This window comes from Vicia villosa, unplaced genomic scaffold (assembly GCF_029867415.1).
Source record: "Vicia villosa cultivar HV-30 ecotype Madison, WI unplaced genomic scaffold, Vvil1.0 ctg.001135F_1_1, whole genome shotgun sequence".
NCBI lineage: Eukaryota > Viridiplantae > Streptophyta > Magnoliopsida > Fabales > Fabaceae > Vicia > Vicia villosa.
Window position 1 is genome coordinate 280,000 of NW_026705499.1, and position 19,406 is coordinate 299,405.

The 19,406-nt window shown below is 29.8% G+C and overlaps 2 protein-coding genes across 2 annotated transcripts; one reads left to right on the plus strand and one right to left on the minus strand.

The window, feature by feature from the left end:
• The first annotated feature begins 689 nt into the window (after positions 1–689).
• Positions 690–4,546, plus strand: LOC131633544 (uncharacterized). The gene is made up of 11 exons (XM_058904240.1): positions 690–1,094; positions 1,180–1,247; positions 1,640–1,723; positions 1,878–1,994; positions 2,098–2,514; positions 2,737–3,143; positions 3,259–3,358; positions 3,449–3,508; positions 3,605–3,691; positions 3,792–3,920; positions 4,042–4,546. The coding sequence occupies exons 2-11, from the start codon at positions 1,182–1,184 to the stop codon at positions 4,342–4,344; spliced, it is 1,770 nt and encodes a 589-aa protein (XP_058760223.1). The 5' UTR covers positions 690–1,094; positions 1,180–1,181; the 3' UTR covers positions 4,345–4,546.
• Positions 4,547–10,942: 6,396 nt separating this feature from the next.
• On the minus strand, positions 10,943–11,705 carry LOC131633545 (STS14 protein-like). The gene has a single exon (XM_058904241.1). It carries the CDS (start codon positions 11,642–11,644, stop codon positions 11,090–11,092), a length of 555 nt encoding a protein of 184 aa, XP_058760224.1. The 5' UTR covers positions 11,645–11,705; the 3' UTR covers positions 10,943–11,089.
• Positions 11,706–19,406: the final 7,701 nt, after the last annotated feature.

Here is a 19,406-nt window from a genome sequence, read left to right on the forward strand (position 1 = left end):
CAAAAAGGTGACTCCACATTACTATATTATATTTCTTGATTCTTTGACAAACGTTACTCTCTTTGATACTCAAGGACAATATAGGTATCTCCTTTAAATAAAAGCCATTTTGACAAAGAGAACCCCACAAAACCTCTATTCCTTTCAAGTATCCAATGCCCTTTTCCTCTTAACTTTCATCACTTTTTAGGTAAATCCTTGCTTTTCTTTCTTACACTCCACCATTTTGTTACTTAGTCACTTGTTTTCTCATTATTGTTCTTTACATAACACAAAAACTTTACTCTAATAACAAACACTATTGGCCTAAAAAAGTAAAAAACCAAAAAAAAAATTTTTTTTTTACTTGAGACTTCTCTAACAATATAGAAAGATTGCTTACAATGAATCATAATTTATGTATCTTTTGAGCTAAGAATAAAGAACTATTCAATTATTGTCACATTAATATTTTTGTCTTCTTTCTTTTTTGTCAAATAAAATGGCTTAGTTTCTAAGTATAAAATGGTAGATGCAAAATGGGACAAAAGAGTCACCAACTCTCACTTGCTTCCTAATGAGAGAAGAGAATATTGAAAAATAAATTGTACATTTTTCTACTTAGCAATTAAGGGTCCACCCACTATTTATTTTGTTTTTCTATAGACTTTACTTAGAGTGAGACTTGTTTTTCTTTATATATTTATGTTTTGACATTTGCACTTCTTTCACAATTGTCAAAGTTATTATTCTATAAAGATTTACTTCTTGTGCTAAAGCCTTAAAGGGATTCTCTATAAGAACTTCTTTTCATGTAAAATGCAAAAAGTTCATCCTTTACAAAGGTTATAGAAAGAAGTAACAACACTAAACTTGAGGGGAGATTCTTCTAAGAGAAGGCTCATTTGGTAAAAAAAAAGTGTAACTAGTCTTTTCTTCACATTCTTCTTCATGTGATAGAGATTGAGCATAAGGTGAAAATCATCACTTTGAGGATAGTTCCTGGAAGGAAACTTTGCTTTTCTGAAATGAAAAGGAACTTGTGAAGTATTTTAGTTTGTTTCTAGAGGCTTTTTTGTGTCATTCATTTGAGTTCTTTGCTGTGAAGTTCTTAGGTAGGATGGTGAATCTTTTGTCACTATGTTGTTCTGTGAATTGTGTGTGCTTTTTGTGAATAGCTTTGGTTTTTGTGGTTTTCAGATATGGAACTTGAAAAAAGTGGAGAAAACCCAGATAATCAAGTTGAGGCCTCAGAGAGAATGAAGATGGTATAATCAATTACTCTATTTTTTCATCATGAATTGATCATGACTTCTTTTTATTTTATATAATCTTAGAATTGAAGGTATTTCATACCACAGTTTTATGATGTAACACTAACACTTCAAATTGAAAGCGTGTTTGGTGTCTGACACGTGTGAGTGTTACATACACAGACACAATTACATTCAATTACTTCTACTTTCACAAATTGTTACTGGTATCGACATGTCAGTGTCTTTGTATTTTCTTTTTCAAAGGAATATGATTGATGTCATTAGTCCCAACCAACCATAATGTTGTGACATTAATGATCCATATTGATATCATTCCCTATAGTCCGTCCCTACATAGAAAACAAGTCTCATTTTCCTCAAGTATTGGTTTGATTTGGTTATAGGACATCGACTACGTCACCGAGTATGCTAAAGCAAAGAATAAACCAAGTCCTACAAGTGAAGTCCATAGTGCTATGAAACAAGAGGTAACTGCTCCTCATAATTCTTATGATGCATTTTTTCTTGCAATCATGTCATGTTCTTTTGTTTGTCTTTTTCTGGTTGGTGCATTGCATTCATAAATATCTAATGACTTTTTGCATCCACTAAGTCTGACTTTTGGCCATGCTCTTGTGGCAGATTCTACAGCTAGAGAGAAGATTACAAGATCAGTTTGAGGTTAGATGCACATTAGAAAAAGCACTCGGATACCGATCTTCATTACTTGTCAATTCAAATGAAAAGACGATGCCTAAGGTAGCGCGGCATGTTCTATGAACTTAGGAGCTATACGTTTACATTTTTTTTAGGCTTTTGTTTTTGTCATGTTTTGATTTTGTTTGTTATTTTTGTTATGCAGCCAGCAACAGAGTTGATTAAGGAAATTGCGGTGTTAGAGTTGGAAGTTGTGTATTTAGAACAACATCTTCTCTCATTGTACCGAAAAGCTTTCGATCAACAATTACCTTTGGTATCTCCATTTACTAAGGAGGAAACTGTAAAGCTTTCTCCAACAATACCTCAAGCACCATTTGTTAAACCTTCTATGCATGAGGTCTTAACCAAAAATGACCATGATGAGCTTGAGAATCTGCAAAAGGAACATAGTAGATATGAAATGGAGACTTTGGGGAAAGAAAAATATTTAGATTCTGGTGTTTATCGTTGTCATTCTTCGTTATCGCATTGTACAGCATTTACAAGAGCGTCTCCTACAGAAGAATCTTTAACCAAAGCTCTGCGCGCCTGTCATTCGCAACCATTGTCCATGATGGAGGTAAGTCTAGTTTCATGAACTTTTGTTAAGTCAAACTGTTTTCATGTTGGTAATAAGTTTTTTTCAATAAGTTATCCTCGAAATTTTTATAGATATAAGTCGAAGAACGCCTCGTGGACACGTAGCGTTAATACCAGTAGATAAACTTAAATAAGTCAATCCAAGACATCGACTTGTCTTGAGGCCTTGTTTGGATTTTGACAATCACTTATTTCTACGCAGTATGTTGAAAGCTCTTCATCAAATATAATCAGTCTTGCCGAACATCTTGGTACGCGAATATCCGATCATATTCCAATGGAACCTAATAAACTCTCCGAAGATATGGTCAAATGCATATCAGCTCTATATTGCAAGCTTGCAGACCCTCCTATGATACATCCAGGCCTTTCGTCTCCCATTTCATCGTTGTCCTCAACGAGCAACTTCTCTATCGGTGATCAAGGCGATACTTGGAGTCCAAGGTTCAAGAACAATAACTCCTCTTTTGATGTAAGGTTAGACAATCCTTTCCATGTTGAAGGACTCAAGGAGTTTAGCGGACCATACAGCACCATGGTCGAAATACCGTGGATTTATAAAGAGAATCAGAAATCGGGCGATACAAAAAAGTTGCTCCAAAATTACAAGTGAGTCTCTTAAATGTGAAATTAGATTTACTTAAAAATTCGCGCAGATGATCTCTATGATATATAAACGTTCGTTCAATCTAACGCTGAAATTCATTTTTTTGCGTTGTATCAGGTCGCTTATTTCTCGATTAGAAGAAATAGACCCTGGAAATTTAGAACACGACGAGAAGCTAGCTTTCTGGATCAACATACACAATGCTTTAGTGATGCATGTAATTGAAAAAGTTTCTCTATAGTATCTTCTCATGCATTTGTCGAATTTGATTAGTTGGATTTCTAATATGTTATTTGGTTTCTAATAGGCATTTTTGGCTTATGGCATTCCACAAAACAGTATGAAAAGAGTGTTTCTTCTTCTAAAGGTAAAAAAGCACTTTTAGAAATAGCTTAAGTCATTAAGAAATTAAACTCTTCAAAGTCTTTAGAATGTGATATATCTTTTTGCTTTGTCTTTGCAGGCTGCATATAATGTTGGAGGTTATATAGTTAGCGCAGACACGATACAAAATACTATACTTCGGTGTCGAATGTCTCGCCCTGGACAGGTGAATCCTATAATCCAACCTAAAAATCTTTTCTATGAATAAAGTCTTATACACTAGTGACTGACATGGGAACATGTTTGAACTCGTCTCGTCTATGTAGTGGCTACGTTTGTTTTTTTCTTCGAAGACAAAATTCAAAACCGGAGATGGAAGACAAGCATATGCATTGGCGCATCTCGAGCCTCTTTCACACTTTGCTCTTTGTTCCGGAAACCATTCTGATCCCGCGGTATTCTGCTAATACATTTCTCGTATATTCATTTTTCGATTAAAAAGATACAAACTACAAGCATAAATTAGTTTTACACTGACATCTAATAAAATCTTAATCTTCTTATGAACTATGATAGGTTCGCGTATATACACCAAAGAGAGTGTTTCAAGATCTAGAAGTAGCAAAGGACGAGTACATTCGAGCTACATTAGGCGTACGCAAAGACCAAAAAATACTTCTACCAAAGCTTATCGAATCATTCGCCAAGGACTCAGATTTGTGTCCTAGTGGTGTTATGGACATGATCCTAGAATCTCTACCTGAGTCACTAAGGAAAAGAGTTAAGAAATGTCAACTTGCGAAATCGAAGAAGTGCATAGAATGGATTCCACATGACTTTAATTTTAGATATCTTATATCTAAGGATGTTCTAAAATAATAGTGATAGTTTTACTTGTTAATGAGGAAATGATTTTACATTGTTTGCTCTATGTAATTTTTTGTGTACAAAAGTAGATTGAAGTTGTAAGATTGTGTTGTGAAGAAGGTAAATAATTTTCTGATATATCAGTTGACATTTGACAAGAGGACTGTGCACACATGTAGTATGTTTTGTCATTGTCTAACCTGTTGGATGTTTATGCTAGCTTAAAGACAAAAGTCATTTTTCTTTTGTCAGTTTTGGTTCTTTCTGGATCACATAATTCAGACAAGATTTGTCTGGATTGGTGATTCTTGATGCACTGAAAAAATTAATTGAATTAGATTTTTATTCATGGTAATAACATAATATTCATAGGAATGACACATGATATAAATGATAAATAGAAGGAAAAAAAGATAAAATATAGCAACAGTAATAGATCATGGATCAACAAAGCTAATAACACTTGCAAGATGACATGGTTTATTCATCAAGTTAAATCATGCACATCTGAACTGACATAATTCTCTTAAACACCATAACCTTACATGTCTCATGCTTAGGGAGTTATTGACTGACATAAGTAGACCGACTTAATACTCTTAAGTATTTCATCCTTACATGCTTCATGTTTAGGAGATTATGGACTAATATAAGTACTAAGATTATGAACCCGACCCTGGACTAATATAAGGACAAAGATTATGAACCCGGCCCGGAATAGGCATGGGCCTATGGCCCAATTTCAGATCCCGTAGTTTAATGTATGAGCCCAAACACTTGAGCAATATTAGGGAATGCTCTTCCCACCTTTAGAGGAGCTCCCTTACCACCGTGAAAAGTCCGGAGATGCATCTCGGAACGCACCTAAAATCATATCAACAAAGACGTTATTCTTTTTACAATCATGAAATAAATCAAACTAGTCAAAATAACATGCATAGATCAAGCCCACAAAGTTCCTTAACTCGAGCAGTCCCTCGATTGAATTTTGAGCGAACATAAAAAACATAATTCTCACATTATCATCATTTTCAAATTTCAGTTTGTTGTACCAAACATGTCCATTGGGATCGATTGATGGACACCAATAATCAATATATACCAAACTTCAATTGTTTGGTTGGCCTATGGGTGAGTTGAGTTGGTTTGTGGATCCGACTTGGATTCTCTAGATAATAAATATGATTCTCTATTACTTTTGTTAGTAAGAGTGAAAGATAGAGGGAAAATGTATCTAAAAAGAGAAGAAATTCTTAGGATTCTATTCTTAGACTTGAAAGTTCTTAGGATTCTATTCATAGAATTTGGCAGACCTTTAAAGTTATCTAAAAAGGCTGGGATACATTTCTAAACACCTTAGGTTTGTGTGATTTATATAGAGAGAGTTGAAGAGATAGGAAAATACTTGGGTAGAAAATTGGATTTGTTTTTACGATCATGGGAGACTACTTTCTTGTAACTCATTTGTAAATTCTTATAATAATTTTTGAAAGTATAGTGAATCAGAGAACTTTTCTCTCATCGAGAGTAGATTAGTTTGATCAATTTGGATAAACAAGCTCTACGTGTACTCGTCATTTATCTTCCTCTGTAACATTCAGGAATGCAAGGTTCATGGTGTTAGTACGATAAGACTTAGAATGTTCAATGATTGTGACTTCCTTCTATTCAATGTGGGTTGAAATGAATTAATATTTTTCAAGGGTTGAAATGAATTAATAAAACTATAACACCACACACTAGTGTTGAACGTGACATGCATTCTATTGAAAAATATTAATTCATTTCAACCTAAAATTTGAAAAATATTAATTCATTTCAACCATTGAAAAATATTAATTCATTTGAAAAATATTAATTCATTTATGTTCTCAAGCTCGGGAGAAATTTGTTATCCATAAGCATGTTTGATGATATAGGTTGTTGCACTAGAGTTGAACATGACGTGTTGAAATTATGCAAGATTGATTGATCACGTATAAAAAGTCTAAAATATGTGGGTTATATATTTTAGATGGTTCCAAGGTTATTAGTCGTGCATCATCAACTAGTGTAGTCTTTCATGACAAGAACAAACTATGGAAATTAAATTCAAGAGAATGTTAAATGCTCATAGGTTGTTTTATAGCACTTAAATTAGTTTTGAAGGAAATAAAGGATGAAAACCCATTTGACGAATTTTAGCATGGTGCTAGGAGCTGAGTTGTCAGAGAGTTTCTAGAATAAGGTCGGTGCTAAAGAAACTTATCAGATCCGCAAATGTCCATTTACATGAATAAACTTCTTGGCACTTATGGATATTTGGAGTAGGAAACCTATAGACTAATAGAATTTGAAGGTGTTCAAAACTTGTTTGTTTATGCAAATCAAGAAGGTCCAGTTTAATGGTAAGGTTATGAAATGTGTCTTCAATAGTTATCTAGAAGGGGAAAGAGTTACAAGTTGTGGGAAGTGGAATCTAGGGTATCAAAGTTGATCATAAGCATGTTTATTACTTTTAGTGAGACTCGTAAAAGGAGTAAGAAGAGTAAATATTTGGAGAGGGAAATATTATAAACTTTAGCGAATAAAATTTAGTTTGAGATGGAAGTTCTAGCTAGGGAGACTACAAATGAGGAAGAGATGAAGACTCTTAATTCTAGTTCTGCCGAGGAAAATTTTGTAGTGGGCATTAATTATTGTAATAACGTAAGAATAGAGATTGTACATTTTCATGAATACATTTATGTTAGCCTTGATTGTTATTCTTTGAATGTAGCTGAAAAGTGACAAGATTCGAAAACAATGACCTTGAGGGAGGAATTTGAAAGTAAATAGAGTCAAATGGTTGAAGAACCTTATTTTTGAGTTTGCTAGACTACCTAAGTAAAAAGGAAATTTCTTAAAATCGAAAATGCCCTATAGATTTCGGAAATGCATTTTTGGATGCACCTCATGTAACACCCCTTTTCTAACCCCAAATATAACATATTATTCACAGAGTAAAGTATGCATACAATCAAAGAGGCGTCACATGTTATTTTCATCACAATGAAAACCTATAACAAACATACCAACATGCACTAATCATATCGTAACACATTTTGAAAATCATATGCTTTCATAAAATATACATATCGCACGCGGAAGAATTATAACTCAAAACATTTCAATGAATATATCCCATACTATATTCATCTACCGAACTCAATTAACATATCCAAAGTATCGATTCAAAATACATACAAGATAGAAATATCAAAACATAAGCATAGGTCAAATAAAACCCCCCAAGTGTTACATGATCAGAGCATATGACTCGCTACCTGATCAAACAACAAACTCAGGAGCTCCTCGGCTAAATCCTCATACAAGCTACTACTCGTCGAAACCTGCACGATGTCATAATGAACATCATTCAAACAGAAGGGTGAGAATATGCATCATAATGAATATATATATATATATATATATATATATATATATATATATATATATATATATATATAATATGTACAATGAATATAGCATACAATAGCATTATCATTCATCACACTTCATATATTGAATAAGTTCCACAATTATCACACAAACACAATTTCCAATATCACAAAGACAACTCACATAATTTACAATCAATCACATAGCACATAATGCGACTCGAATGCGAAGAATGTGACTCAAATGCATATGGTACCAATGTGGACCCAAAGTTCCACCGCTTCTGATTCATATAGAATCTAGCCACGCTCCCGATCCGGACAAGATCAAAGCCAACATGTGAACCCATAATTTCACCGCCTCTATTTCCAATCAAGGATCAAAGCCAGCATGTGAACCCATAGTTTCACCGCCTCTATTTCCAATAAAGGATCAAAGCCAACATGTGAATCCATAGTTTAACCGCTCCCGAATCCACAAAGGAAACAAAGCCTCGCCTCTATTTCCAGACAAGGATCAAAGCCACTACGTATGCATGTACAATTATCATCAAAACGTATGCAATTAAGATTATCCATACAATCTTAACATACCGCATACCACAATAATTCACACAATGAATTATCCACCAATTGTACAAAACACACATATTGAATAACAATCACAACAAGGCACAACAATTTAGCATATAAGCATTCACACTCATCATGAATATCATATCACATATCATGCCAACAATGTTAATATCGCTCAACATCAATTCACATAATACATAAATACGATTTCAAGTAACATGCCTTCACTCACGTATGCATCATACTCATAGTATTCACCAACAACAACATACACATTCGCTAAATTCAAGCATCATGTATACATACAATTACCCACACATATGAAATTAAGAATTATCCATATAATCTTAACATTCAAGCATATCACATAATTCACACATTGAATTATTCACCAATTGCACATCATACATTCATCATGTAATCAACATCAATAATTAACACAAGGTAACAATAACAACACATGTTATCCTCATGTAACATTAGTTCGTTACATACGCATACATAATTACATGTCGTTTGCCATTTGAACAACATACATCAAATAATGATCTCTGACAAAATACATTCAAATAGCATATGTTCATTCACACATATCATGAATATCGTACCACATTTCATTTCAACAATTGTTATTCATGCTTCACCAAGTTATAATGCACATACACCAAATTACATGTTATTAACACAACAACATCATAATTAATTCATCAAGTGCTAAACTCTCCCATCTTATTATGTAGATAATCACATTAGCTTCCTAACGCTTCGAACGACACACAAAACAGAGTTACAGATCAAAAGTTATGACATTTTGAAGTTTTAAAAAAATTCATGTTTACTGCTGGGAACGGGTTCCCCAATCTGGGAATCGGGTTCCCAGACCTTTTGTCCGCTAAATAGTGCATTTTTTGATATGGGAACCGGTTCCCCCTTTTGGGAACCGGGTTCCCCTGTACCAGAACCCCAAAAACTCCATTTTCTTGTTGTTACGAAAACCCACTTTCAATATTCAAAATTCCTCATTTTCCCAACAATCCCATCACATTTATGGGTCAATTTAAGCACTTATGATAACAATCAAATCAACACAACTTTCATTCTCCATTTCACACAATAACATCATCACTTTCATCATTCAATTTAAGAGTTTCTAATCATATTTCTATCATGGTATATCAACATAGCAACATAGAACATGATTATCTCACACAAATTTCATGGATTCATACCTAAACTCTAACTTAGAAAGTTATGAAATAGAGATATGAAGAACACACATATACCACTACCTATTATTTATATATATATATATATATATATATATATATATATATATATATATATATATATATATATATATATATATATATATATATATATATATATATATATATATATAATCAAGATAATGGGATTCTCCCCCTTACCTTGAATCAATCTCCTTCTATCTTCTAGTTTCTCCCCAAATCCTCTTCTCTTGAGTTGTCTCTTTCTCTTCTCTACTTTCTCCTCTAGCCTCATTTTCTTCTTTTTCCCCAAATGAGTTATAACCTCTAAAACCATATTTTCCTTACTACCTCTATTCTTAATGGGCTTAACCCACAAACCAATTTCATATTTTATTTATACTACTTAGGCTCAATTAGTTATATCTCTCTAATAACTTAATTAACCCAAATAGCACAAATGCACACATAATTAATTCGTTTTTGTTTCAAAAAAGCATTTCTAAAACCTATGGATCAAATAACCTACTTGAAAAAAAGAAGTAAAAAAGAGATAGAGAGTTGCATATTTCAATGGTCCTATTGAAGATAACTCATGATGATTAGTTATTTTTTAGTAGCTTAGTTATTGTATTATAAGTAGGTTCGAGAAATGTATTTCTGGAGACATTCCTAAAATGTGTTTCTTGAATAAATTTAATGATAAAATTGGGGCGTGTCTCAAAAACAAATCAATTGTGTGTGTTTGAAGTGCGTCTGAAAATGCATTTCCGAAATCCGAGAGTATTATTGTATTTTCTCGAGGTGTGTTAGAAATGGTTATGGTGCATTAAGAAACTCCGAAGAAAAAAAAAAGGTAATTGAGTAAGTAAATGCAAGTGGCATGATCAAGATTCAAACGTGTGGCTTGGACTTCATGAAGATTGTTCAATAATAATTCAACTTTAAAAGGAGCATCACAATAATTAATGGATAAATTGACATTACCATCGAGTTTGACTCTAGGTAAACATAAAAAAATCAAGTAATGAAAGTGGCGTATTCAAAAGATTAAAAATTGTCATTTTTAATATAGAATTTCTATTTTTGATTTGCTTAAGTGGCCTTAGACCTTAAAACATTGCTAAGCAAATTGTTCATATGTTGACTCTTATCTCATGGTAGTAATAAACATTTGACTGCCGTTAGTGCATTACATTTCTAAACAATACTTCTAAATCTATAATTTGCTCATAAGACAAACACTAAAAACAAAAACCAATTTCCAACTTCTAAAAAAACTAAGACCAATTTGATTAACATGGCCTACCTTGACTATTCTTAACTTCATGATATTTAAAAATTTTAAATAAAAAAAAAACTAAACCGTAAACTAATTTATATGCAAAATTCACACAAAAGATCACCTCAATTAACAATCATAACAAGAGATATTAACTAAAGTAAGTAAAATACTAATCTTTCTTGGCACATTTTGCATACAAGAAACAGATACTAATATTCTAATAAGCATTACTTGAAATCGAAACACATGAATCAAAATGGAGACTCCCCTATAACATTACCAGGTGGATCATAGAAACAAATCGTCAAACTAGCTTTCTCCTTAACACTACAACTAGCTTGTGAACACCCAAGTTGTACCGAATTCTTCCACACAACCTGCGTATAAACACCACACTCATGTTTCGCCACACAAGAATTGTTTGCATGGATGTAGAAATCTTTCTCCTTCACCCACTCCTCCACCGCTTTGCTCGGTGTCACCGCCGCCGAACCCGCCCAGAGCTGGTTACCGCCGTATTTGCTTGTGGTTAAGTTAGCAAAATCGCACCCCATTTTGTTTCTTTGGTAACGGACTAGTAGGCTTGTGTCTTTCGCTAGCTTCTCGTTCCATTGGAGTGGCGGAACTCCGACTTCGGCTCTTGCTTTGTTGTGAGAGTCTAGAAACTCTTGAGCTGCTGGTGGTAGTGGTGGTGGTAGTGGTTCAGGAACGGTGGCTGCTAGCCTTGCGGCATTGGAGGAGATGATGGATAAGGATATGGTTAGAACGGCAAGTGAAAAGAGAGGGAACAAATGTAACATTTTCATGGGACCTTATCTTTTGAAAATAATAATGATAAGAAGAAGAAGAAGGATGTACTGTTTTAATTTAAAGTTGAAGAGTCACGGATGGGAGGATCAATCTATTATAAATATATAAAAAGTAAAGTACTTGGAAATTACACTTCAAACCATCTGATTAAATAACTAAAATTGTTCTTATTCCAGGGATAAATATGACTATTGACAAAATACTGCAATTATATTGTTTCGGCATTTAATGCAGGTGATGTGGCATCACCAAACTTATTGTTGTATTATATATATTTTTTAATTCCATTTTAAATTTTAAGTAACTTAATTATTCTAAAAGTAATCATATTAATAGATGCATTGGAAGTTTGAAATAACGTGCATAATCCAATGCTTTTAAACAACACTCTGCAGTGGAAAATCAATAGCCTACTTTGAATATACAAAATTCCAACTTTCCATACTCAACAATCAATTCATAGCTTTTTTTATTCCATATATATATATATATATATATATATATATATATATATATATATATATATATATATATATATATATATATATATATATATATATATATATATATATATATATATATATATTTTATAAATCTAATTTATTTCATAAACCTAAATGATAGTATAAGCTATTATTAAACAACCACATTTTCTCTTGGAATCAAACGTTTTTCACACAGAGAAGCCAAACGTTTTGCTTCCCTGTTTCCACCCTCCCAAGATTCATTGAATTGTATTTTTTTCTACCCATATTAATAAGCTTGGATTCATGGCAAACCATATACCCTTCTTCTCTCATTCTCATCATCCTACTATGTAATTTAATCGTTAGAATTTTTTTCCTGTAATTTGTTGATTTTTTTCAGTTGCATTTGACTATATTTTTGGCTGGAATATATTTTTTCAACTGCAATGTTTCTGTTTCCAACTGCAAAAGTTTATGTTGCAATGGGTTGATTTTTCAGATTTTCCTCCTTAAATAGCATGGAGACATATTTTGCAATCAAGAAAGATGCTACTGCTACTGAAGTAATTTTTCTCTTCAGTCTTCATAATAACTATTTTTAGTTTGATGTCTTTTATTTTTATGTTTAGTTTTGTTGTGAATAATTATGATTTTATTGTGAAGTTAGTAGGGAATACTCCATTGGTATATCCGAACAATTTTACTAAAGGCTGAAGGTTGTGTTGTTGCTGCTAAGCTAAACTAGAATATTTGCAATATTACTACTGTGGGTTAGACATAGGCATGTAAATCTTTAATTTTTCACAAACAAATTGGTACTTATCTTAGATGTCTTCTCACATGTTGCTGAAGTTTTGAGGTGTGGATCTAAGACATTCTTCTTATTATGAGAGTTGTCATAGGATGGTGACTCTTAATGTTGAAGTTAAACAAAACTCATAATTTCGATTTATGTATTTTTATGATGTTATAATACTGCAACTAAAAAAAGTTTTTTTATTTATCTTTAAAGTACTTTTAAGGGTATTTCTTTTTGTAAGTGTTTTTAGATTTCTTTTGGTATTCTTTTATTAATTAGGATTTGGAATCAGCTTAAATGAGAGAGTTAATAGTTATTTTCAGTAATTTTTGTTTGTGTTATTTATTTAAATATTTTGTTTTAATTTTATTAATAGTTATAATTTACTAAAAAAATAATAACATATTAATTAATTCTCTTGAAATAAAAAAAATGGAAAGATATCTTGAAATAAAAAATAATAGAATGATATCTCTAAAATAAAAAAGAATGGAATTATATAACGTATAATATGTACACTTTCATAACTCTATTTGAATGTTTGTAATTATTGTCTTTACTAATTAAAATCTTACAATTAAATAATACATTAATTTAATTTTAAAATCTTTATTGTGTTTATTGCAAAATCTCAATCATGATTAATTTAATTTACAATATTATTCCACGGGTATAAAAGTCTTTTGTCAAAATAATACAATAATATTGATTTGGCATTTATTGTTGCAGATGTGGCAGTCTCTTATTTTTTTTTTTGGTTTTTTATTTTTGTTAATTGATTATTTTTTACTTCAAATCTACACGTTAAAAGGTAATACATAGTTATTTCATCATTGAATGGATATGTTTTATTACTTTGAAAACATCAATTCCTCCACTACCCAAAAAATCAATTACTTGCGCCCTTTCATTTTGATTCTCGCGTTATATATCACCACCAATAATGGCATACCAGTATTCACTTTCTCTTTTACAAGTTTGAAGCTTCTTCTCCATTTTTTTTTCTAATGACAGAATTACTTATTTCATAATTCATTGATAGGTTATTGGATTATTCTATTGGAGCAAAAGGATGGTTTGGCTTGAAGGATATTCACCAAGGCAGTATTAGACAACCCATTGATTCTACAAGCTACTGATAATTTTATAGCTCATTGGCCTAAGTTGTGTTAATGTCGTTACTGTTACTGGTAAGGTAACATACTTTGTTGATGTTCTAGAAAATTCTTACCTACTGTTTTATAGTGCAGGTTACGGGTGACACTTCTGGTCCTGTTGTTGGTTCGCATTTGAGCTCTGTTTTGGACAACTCTCAAAGGCATAAGGAAGAAATAGGTGATGAGTGTGTGTCTTTGGAACACCTTTTGCTATCATTTCATTCGGATAAGAGGTTTGGGCAGCAGTTGTTTAAAAATCTTCAGCTTAGCGAGAAGGCTTTGAAGGATGTTGTACAAGCTAATCGTGGAAGTCAGAGTAAGTGATCAAAGTATTCGTTTACATTTTATGATCTTAGCGAGAAGGCTTTGAAGGATGTTGTACAAGCTAATCGTGGAAGTCAGAATAAGTGATCAAAGTATTCGTTTACATTTTATGATCTTAGCGAGAAGGCTTTGAAGGATGTTGTACAAGCTAATCGTGGAAGTCAGAATAAGTGATCAAAGTATTCGTTTACATTTTATGATTTCTTATTTTTAGAAGAAATATGAGGACATCACAGAGTAATACGCCCCTTGAGGTGTATTCAATCTCTTGCTTTGAAACCTCCATGTATTATTCTTATATTTCTAAAAAAAATTACTTTTGTCAACTCATTTGGGTATTTTTTAGTTTTGCAGAGGAACTATTTGAAGATTAATGCAATTTCCTAGCAATGAGCACCAATTTGCTTGATTCTCTTTTTTTTTTTTTTTTAATTTTTGTGTTTTTTAAATTATATATTTTGTATATGAGTTTGAAATTTTTTTGAATTTTAGGTTGTGCCTCAGGCTGATAGGGTTATATCCACTGATTAGGGAAGTTTTGTTTGTCAACAAGAGGTTCAACGACAGCGTTGAATTTTCCTGAACAAGTTGTGCGAGAATCATTGAAAGATGATATGTTGAACAAGTGATGGAAAAAGATGGCTCTTCTCCTATTTTTACTTCTTATTCTTAAGTCTTTTGCTAAGTTCTTTGTTTGTGAAGTTTTGTTCTTTGCTTTTCAATTCATAATTAATTCTTCAACGACTTTGTAAGTTTTTGGCATTTGGTCACAATTCTTTCTTTTTCATTCCCTTTTTGTTAGGTATTCTAAATTGTGTTGTAATCAGTTGAGAGGAGATAGTAAAGATTCCAATTATATAAAGGTTGCCTTTAAGAAATATTCTACAATAATTATTGGTTGGTTGATGCTATAAAATTTGAATTAGTTATAAAGAGGGGTGGATGCCACACTCCCCCTGCCGTCATTTGAATTAATGGTTTATTATTTATTTTATAACATTAATTCATCCAATTTTCCATATGTGATGACGGTTACTATATCATTTTTTTTACAAGAACAAACTTAACTGATATCATTACTCAAATCAAATTCAATACAAGGAGGTACATTACTGAAAAAACTACGCCTAGACCAAGAATTGGCCGCCTTAGCTAACGTATGGGCAACCTGAGTAACATAATGGCATTCTGAGTATCATATGTAGCACATCATTCTAATTTCTAAGGTTTAAACTATTAAATTGACATTACTGGTTTTAATTATACAATAAATTAATTGACACCTTTTATTTATAGTAATTTAAATAAATTTATTATCTTATTTAAATATTTTTAAATTTATTATTCTATTATTAATATATTAATATATAACAGCACAGTACCTGGAAATACCATTTAAAGCCCTCTGATAAATGTACTAAAAAATTTCTTATTCCATGGGTATAAATGATTTTTTTTTTGTAAAATAACTCAATATTATTGATTTGACATTAATTAGTGTGTCGCTACCTTAATTTTTGTTGGTATTTTATATTTATTTTTATTTTTTGTTATTAATTAATTATTTATTTATATAAATTACAAAACCCTAATAGGTCTATTAAATGCATAGAATTATTCCATAATTTCGAACGATGAGCCCTCCACTAACAAAAATTACTCCTGCCCTTCCATTCTCCAAACGACACTTTTCAAATTCACACAACTTCCTATCTTCGTTAAATTCCACCAGTTTTTCATAAACCCTAATATTCACACCATTATTATGACTATATATATATATATATATATATATATATATATATATATATATATATATATATATATATATATATATATATATATATATATATATATATATATATATATATATATATATATATATATATATATAGGGGGACGACTCAGGTGAGAACACTTGGTTATTATGAGAAATGAGAATAATGAATCACGACCGTTAAATTTTTATTTTTTGATTTTAATTGACTAGATTGATTTCTGTTTCTAAAATCTTTAATATTTATTTTAAGTCAATATAGAAAGAGAAACTAATCCAGTTCATTAAAATCAAAAAATCAAAATTTAATGGTCATGATTCATTGTTCTCATTTCTCATAATAACCAAGTGTTCTCACCTGAGTCATCCCCTATATATATATATATATATATATATATATATATATATATATATATATATATATATATATATATATATATATATATATATATATATATAGGGCATATCATATGAGAATGACATATTTATATGAGAATATGAGAATGAATCCGAACCATTGGATTTTAAAATAAATGGTGGAGATTATGAGTGAATCTTTTTTTTTCTCTCTCCTACTTCATTTATTTCAAGATACTGGAGAGAGAAAAAAAAGATTCACTCATAATTTCCACCATTCATTTTAAAATTCAATGGTTCAGATTCATTCTCACATTCTCATTTAAATATGTCATTCTCATATGATATATATATATATATATATATATATATATATATATATATATATATATATATATATATATATATATATATATATATATATATATATATATATATATATATATATATATATATGACTATACTGAGAAAACCGTTTCAATTAAGTTTGTCATTAATAAATCATTATTACTATACTGAGAAAGTTTGTAATGATTCTTCCTATATACTTATATAATGTACTCTCTATTAGTAATTATTATATTTTAATCCCGTTTTCACCGCATGTTAGATTATTATCATTATTATTACTCTCATAAAAACATAAGCAAATTATTATTATTATTCTATTTTTTTCTTTTTGTTTGAGGATTGTTTTTATTTTGAATTAAGTTTTTTTAGTTTTGGTTATGAAGTTATGAATATGATGATGAATGGTATATCGAAAAGTTTGCATAAAAATAAATAGATTCCTTTAAAATATGGAAAATTAAGTTTGACCATAAAATTTGAATTATTGTAATTAATGGAAAGATATCTCTAAAATAATTATAAAAAAAAAGAAACAATATCACGTCTAATATGTCCACTTTCATAACTATTGTATTTAATATTTTTTATATTTTCAAATATTGTGTTTACTAATTAAAATCTTACAATTAAATAATACATTAATTTAATTTTAAAATCTTCTAATTATTGTGTTTAATAGTAAAAGATGTTGATGGTAAATTTACATTTAATTAAAAAGAGTATTATCCAACAAAAAATATTGCAAAATTCCAATCATGATTAATTTAATTTTTTTTTATGCAAATCAATCCGTTTATGATGTTTCTACATAAACTTTATTACTAAAATAAATATTTTAGTCATTTACTAAAGTTTTATTTAAGTTTTTCTTTTTAAAATTTAGTAATACATTAACTATAATTAAAACTACTATTAAAATATAATAAATTATATTAAAATTTCAATTTATTGAAAAATGTTAGTTTTTTCTATGATAAAATTATCATTTATACTAAAAAGTGTTATAAATATTTTTATATGATAAAAGAACATGAGACAATTATGATAGAAATATACATAAATTTATTATGAAAAATAGAAAATTGTCATTCTTTTTACATTTCTCTAATTATATATTATCATCTTATTTAATTAGTACACATAATAAAAAGTTTTATCACCGCATAAAAAATAAGTTTTGACTCTTTATAAAAATGTAAAAAATAAAATACATTAGTTATGATAATTTTAATATTATAATAATACATTAAACATAGAAATTTTTAAGCATTTGACGGGAGCTGTCATACATTTTAGGTTTGAAAAAATGAGCTAATATCTCAAATAGGTTTAATAAATTTTATTCTCTAATTATGTTTAATTTCTTAATTAAAATTGTATTTTTTTTAAACTTATAAATAATATTTTTTATATTATAATAATATGTATTAAATGTAAAAACTTTTAAGTATTTTACAGGAGCGGTCATACATTTTATATACTCATCTGAATTGACGGGTAGATGTGAAAGTATCTATGAGATACAGTTATTGACCGATCATTTTAATGTCTATATTTTAACTATTTCTTTTGTTACTGTTTTATAAAATTGAAGTTATAAAAATAATTGACGGGTATTTTAACTATTTCTTTTGTTACTGTTTTATAAAATTGAAGTTATAAAAATAATTGACGGGTAAATATGAACGTATCTATGAGATACCAGTTATTGATTGATCATTTTAATGTCTATCTTTTAACTATTTCTTTTGTTACTGTTTTATAAAATTGAAGTTATACAAATAATTGTACGATTTATTATAAATATGAAGTTGGTACATATTATTAATATATAATTGAAATTACGTGAATATTTATGAACGACATAATAAATTATATTATGTTTGATATTCCTAACACGTGAATTAAAATTTGATAAATGATTATAAGTTATAAATATATTAATGTTACCCATTCTTTGTATAATATTCCTAACACGTGAATTAAAATTTCATAAATGATTATAAGTTATAAATATATTAATGTTACCCATTCTTTGTATCTATATATGTTACACTTTTATGGATTTTACTATGCAGGTATATGATGCAGGCTTTGTTACTGATTGGTTCTGATAATTTAAGAATATAACATTTGAAGATTGTACCATCTATATGTTTTATTGTTTTATTTAAAGAGCTAAAAGTTTAGATGTATTATTAGCACTTTTGTTATTAACTATTAAGTTTTTGGGATTAACATGACTAAGCTTGGGTTGCATTAGGGTTATATATATATATATATATATATATATATATATATATATATATATATATATATATATATATATATATATATATATATATATATATATATATATATATATATATATATATAAAAGAACTTTTCAAGTCATAATTAGGTACATGTAATGTGAAATCCCGCAAGACCCGTGCGATAGCACGGGTTTCCTACTAGTTATTTATAATAGAAACAACTAACAAGAGCGATGATGTGGATTTACTAAGTTGTCCTTGATTGTGATAT

Coding starts and splice junctions, on each gene's coding strand:
- LOC131633544 (XM_058904240.1), top strand. CDS start 1,182: ATGGAACTTGAAAAAAGTGGAGAAAACCCAGATAATCAAGTTGAGGCC. Junction 3,359..3,448: donor ACAATGCTTTAGTGATGCAT/GTAATTGAAAAA, acceptor GGTTTCTAATAG/GCATTTTTGGCTTATGGCAT. Junction 3,921..4,041: donor GAAACCATTCTGATCCCGCG/GTATTCTGCTAA, acceptor GAACTATGATAG/GTTCGCGTATATACACCAAA.
- LOC131633545 (XM_058904241.1), bottom strand. CDS start 11,644: ATGAAAATGTTACATTTGTTCCCTCTCTTTTCACTTGCCGTTCTAACC.